The sequence below is a fragment of the Gekko japonicus genome, unplaced genomic scaffold (genome assembly GCF_001447785.1).
Source record: "Gekko japonicus isolate JY-2015 unplaced genomic scaffold, Gekko_japonicus_V1.1 scaffold336, whole genome shotgun sequence".
Lineage (NCBI taxonomy): Eukaryota > Metazoa > Chordata > Lepidosauria > Squamata > Gekkonidae > Gekko > Gekko japonicus.
In genome coordinates, this window is record NW_015172014.1 from 338697 (window position 1) to 343134 (window position 4438).

The 4438-nt window shown below is 58.7% G+C and overlaps 1 protein-coding gene across 1 annotated transcript in view; it reads left to right on the plus strand.

Annotated features, from left to right (window-relative positions):
* The window catches only part of DVL2 (dishevelled segment polarity protein 2), a 15459-nt gene that overhangs the window by 9496 nt on the left and 1525 nt on the right, over nt 1-4438 (plus strand). Inside the window, exons 11-14 of the mRNA XM_015420308.1 lie at nt 1149-1294; nt 1618-1879; nt 3290-3514; nt 4290-4432. Of these exons, the coding sequence (XP_015275794.1) occupies nt 1149-1294; nt 1618-1879; nt 3290-3514; nt 4290-4432 (776 nt within the window). The remainder of the gene's footprint in view (nt 1-1148; nt 1295-1617; nt 1880-3289; nt 3515-4289; nt 4433-4438) is intronic.

The following is a 4438-nucleotide window of genomic DNA, read 5'->3' on the forward strand; positions in this document are numbered from 1 at the left end:
CTCGGGGCAGCAGTGCAACAGTGGGAGGGCTTCTAGTGTCCTGGGCCTCCTGATGGCCCCTGGTATTTCTGGCCACTGTGTGACACAGAGTGTTGGACTGGAGGGGCCATTGGCCTGATCCAACATGGGCGTCTTATGTTCCTGTGTTCTTATGGTATGGATCTTCTCTCCTTGCTGACAGCCCTTTGAGGCAGGCATGGCTGAGAGTGTGACTGCCGCCCCCCACTCACTCCCCAGTGAGCTTTAGGGCAGAACGAGGAGTTGAGCCTGGGTCACCGTCACATCCCTGCCCCAGACTGGCTTGGTCAAGAAGGGGGGTGGATGGAGCAGTTCTGGTCCAGGATACCCAGAGGATGGGCTGGATTCTGGCTCAAACAGACCTGGGTGGATAACGACCTGTGTCGACCAGAACATCACCAGAAGCCCTGCTGGATCCAACCAGTGGGGGTCCCTCTAGTCCAGCCTCCCATCTCAAACAGTGGCCAACCAGTTCCTCCGGAGAGGCAACAACAGGGCAGGGAAACCTTCAGAGAGCTAGTTTGGTGTGGTGGTTAAGTGCGCGGACTCTAATCTGGGAGAACCAGGTTTGATTCCCCACTCCTCCACTCGCAGCTGCTGGATGACCTTGGGCAAGCCATAGTTCTGGCACAACTGTCCTTGAAAAAGAGTAGTTTCTGTCAAGAGCTCTCTCGGCCCCGCCTCCCTCCCAGGGTGTCTGTTGTGGGGTGGGGAAGGGAAAGGAGTTTGTTAGCCGCTCTGAGACACCTTTGGGTAGTGAAGGGCGGGGTATAAATCCCAATCTCTTCCTCTTCCTCCTCCTTTATAAACCTCTCCTGTGTCCCCCCGTCCCCCCGGTCATCTCTTTTCTAAACTGAAAAGTCCCAGTGTCTCCGGCCTCAGGGCCCCAGAGGTTTTGACCAATAAGGCTCGGCGTTTCAGGCTCCCCAGTCAAAGGTGCCTGGGTCCAGTTCTGTGGGACCAGCCGGGGGGGTGGGGGTAGTTCTTGAGCTGCCTCTCGGTCTGAGGTCCCCGTCGGCTGGGGAGGGACCGACCTGCCTTGTCCCCGTCTTTCTCCGTCCTCCTGGAACCTTCCGCATCTGCCACTCCTGCCTCCCTCAACTCAGACCGCTTCTTCTCTTCTCGTCCAGATGAACCGATCCAGCCGATTGACCCGGCGGCTTGGGTGTCCCACTCTGCCGCCCTGACGGGGGCCTTTGCCGCCTACCCGGGCAGCAGCTCCATGAGCACCATCACCTCCGGGACCTCCGTCACCGAGACCGAGCGTGAGTCCCCCGTTTGGGCCCGCCGTGATGGGGGGGGGGATAGCGTGGAGGGGAGTCTGCCTTTGGAAAGGGGCTCTCCTCTGCTGGGCTCTTTTGGGGTTCTTGGAGTGAGGCCAGGCCCTGCCTTTCGAAAAGCGGATCGCGAGCCCAGCCGATGGTGGCACGGCCCAGACGGGCCTTCCGTCGACGAGGGGCTGGCTTGGGCGGATCCTTCGACACCCACGAGTCAGCCAACCCCTCCCTCCCCCCCCCCCCCCCGGGGAAGGGGGGGAAAGAATCCTGGGTGGCGATTGGGGGGGGGGCATTACTGGGATCCTGGGATGGTCCCTCTGAGCATCCAGCTATCGGGCCTCGGGAGGGAGGGAGACGCCCCCGTCCGTCCCCGGCAACCCGACTGCACGCCTTCCCGCCTTCCCCAGGCTCCGACGTGGTGGACTGGCTGTACCACCACGTGGAAGGGTTCCAGGACCGTCGGGAGGCCCGCAAGTACGCCAGCAACCTGCTGAAGGCCGGCTTCATCCGGCACACGGTCAACAAGATCACCTTCTCCGAGCAGTGCTACTACATCTTTGGGGACTTCAGCGGCTGCGAGAACTGTGAGTGGAGGGCTGCCTTTCGGACTGGGACCACCCGGGGGCCTTCAGTTTGGCCAGGCAGTCTCCTCCCGCCACGGCGGGTCACTTAGTTGAGGGTCTCTTATGTTTCCACTGTTTCAAGGCTGTCGGTCTGTCTGTCTCTCTCTCTCTCTCTCTGGGTGGGGGCCACCAGCAAGACTTCCAGCACTCAGATTAGGGGGAAGCTGGTCAGCCGTTGAAATCGCAGCCCTGAATTGAGCAGTGTTCCCTCTAAGCTGAGTTAGTGTAAGCTAGCTCCCAGTTTTAAGCCTCCAGCTCACACATTTTCGCCTTAGTTCAGGAAGGATGTCTCCAGAGCCAGCTGATTGATGCAGCAGGCCAATCGCTCGCTCACCACTTTAATGCCTGCAGCTCACAAAGTAGGATTTTTGCTCACAAGACTCTACAGCTATTTGAGGCTAACGTCATATACCCTTGTTTGATAATTGAGCTGAAGACCTTTGGTCACAGAAGCAAGACTTTGGTCACAGAAGCAAGACTTCCAGCGCTCAGCTGGTCAGCCGTTGAAATCGCAGCCCTGATGAGCAGTGTTCCCTCTAAGCAGAGTTAGTGTGAGCCAGCTCCCAGTTTTAAGCCTCCGGCTCACACATTTTCATCTTAGCTCAGGAAGGATGTGGCTCCAGAGCCAACTGATTGATGCAGCAGGCCAATCGCTCGCTCACCACTTTAAGGCCTGCAGCTCACAAAGTGGGATTTTTGCTCACAAAACTCCGCAGCTTTTTGAGGCTAACGTCGTATACCCTTGTTTGATAATTGAGCTGAAGACCTTTGGTCACAGAAGCTAATAAACAGGGCTCTTTTTGTAGAAAAAGCCTAGCAGGAACTCATTAGCATAATAGGCCACACCCAGCAGCAGGAACTCATTAGCATATTAGTCCACACCCCCGACAGCACAGCTCATTACCACATTAGGCCGCACCCCCATGTTACCAGAAGTGTGGTCATCCAGCCACACCCACCTTTTGCTTCTTATTCTGTTTACCTTGTTTGTTGTCAAAACCCAGGGCCTTTTTTTGTAGCAGGGACTCCTTTGCATGTTAGGCCACACACCCCTAATTGTAGCCAATCCTAATGAGTTCTGCTGTTGGGTGTGGCCTATTTATTATGCTAATGAGCTCCTGCTGGGCGTGGCCAGCCGGAACTCCGTTCCTGTGCGTTCCTGTCCCAAAATAGCCCTGCTAATAAACGTAAGTAAGTCAGACTCCACAGCTTAGGGGGTGCAGTTGTTTGGAACGTCTCGAGTGCTGTAGAAGCGCCGTGTTTCCCTCCCACCGCACCCCCTCCAGCACCAGAGATACCCAGAACCTCTGCTGGGGCTCCCACTCTTCGGGCCGCTTGGTGACCTGCCCGGTTTCCTTTCTCCTCCCCCAGATATGGCGAACCTCTCCCTGAACGACAACGACGGCTCCAGCGGGGCCTCTGACCAGGACACGCTGGCCCCTCTGCCCCTGCCGGGCACCACCCCGTGGCCCCTGATGCCCACCTTCTCCTACCCGTATCCAGCCCCTCACCCCTACAGCACTCAGCCCCCGCCTTACCACGAGCTGTCCTCCTACAGCTACGGCATCGGAAGCGCCGGCAGTCAGCACAGCGAAGGTAGGGCCTGCTGGCCGGGGTCACGCGGGAGTCCCTTCTTCCCTGGCCCCCGGCGGTGGGCCGCGTGGGGAAACCAGCAGAGCCCTCCGCGGTGCCCGCTTCCCAGCCGTGTGTGGCGCCAGCAGGGTGTAGCGGTCGAGCCGTCCGACCCAGGTTCGAATCTCCGCTCTGCCATGGAAGCCTGTGGGTTACCTAGGGCCAGTCGCTCTCTCTCGGCTTAGCCTGGGAGGGCAGAATGGAGGAGAACACAAAATAGGTGTGCTGATTTGGGTCTCCGTTTGGGGAGAAAAGCCGGGTGTAAATGGGGAAGTACCTAAAAGCTGGGGCTCACAGGAATAAGGGTCTGGGTTTGCTGGGAAGAGCAGGGTGCTTGCGGGCAGATTCTGAGTTCTGGTTTAAGGGAAGGAGCCGTGTTCCCTCTAAGCTGGGCTGGTGTGAGCCAGCTCACAGTTTTTTAGCCTCCGGCTCACACATTTTTTGTCTTCGCTCAGGAAGGATGGGGCTCCAGAGCAAGCTAATTTATGCTGCAGCCGAATCGCTCCCTCACGTCTTTAATGCCAGGAGCTCACAAAGCAGAATTTTTGCTCACAAGACTCCACAGCTTAGAGGGAGCATTGGAGCTCGGGAGTCCTGGCTGTTCAGGGCAATGGGGCGGCGTGATTTTGTGGGCCTGGCGTCTTCCTGCTTCTCTGTGAGTGGGAGGAGAAGGAGGGAGGGAGGGACGCTCGGCACCTCTCCCTGGCTGACCTCCCCTTCTTTTGCTTCTCCCCTGCAGGGAGCCGGAGCAGTGGCTCCAACCGCAGCGACGGGGGTGGCGGCAGCGGCCGCGGGGCCGGCAAGCACCAGGAGGAGAAGGCGGGGGCGGATTCCAAGTCGGGCAGCGGGAGTGAGTCCGAGTACTCGACCCGCAGCGGCGGGGGGCAG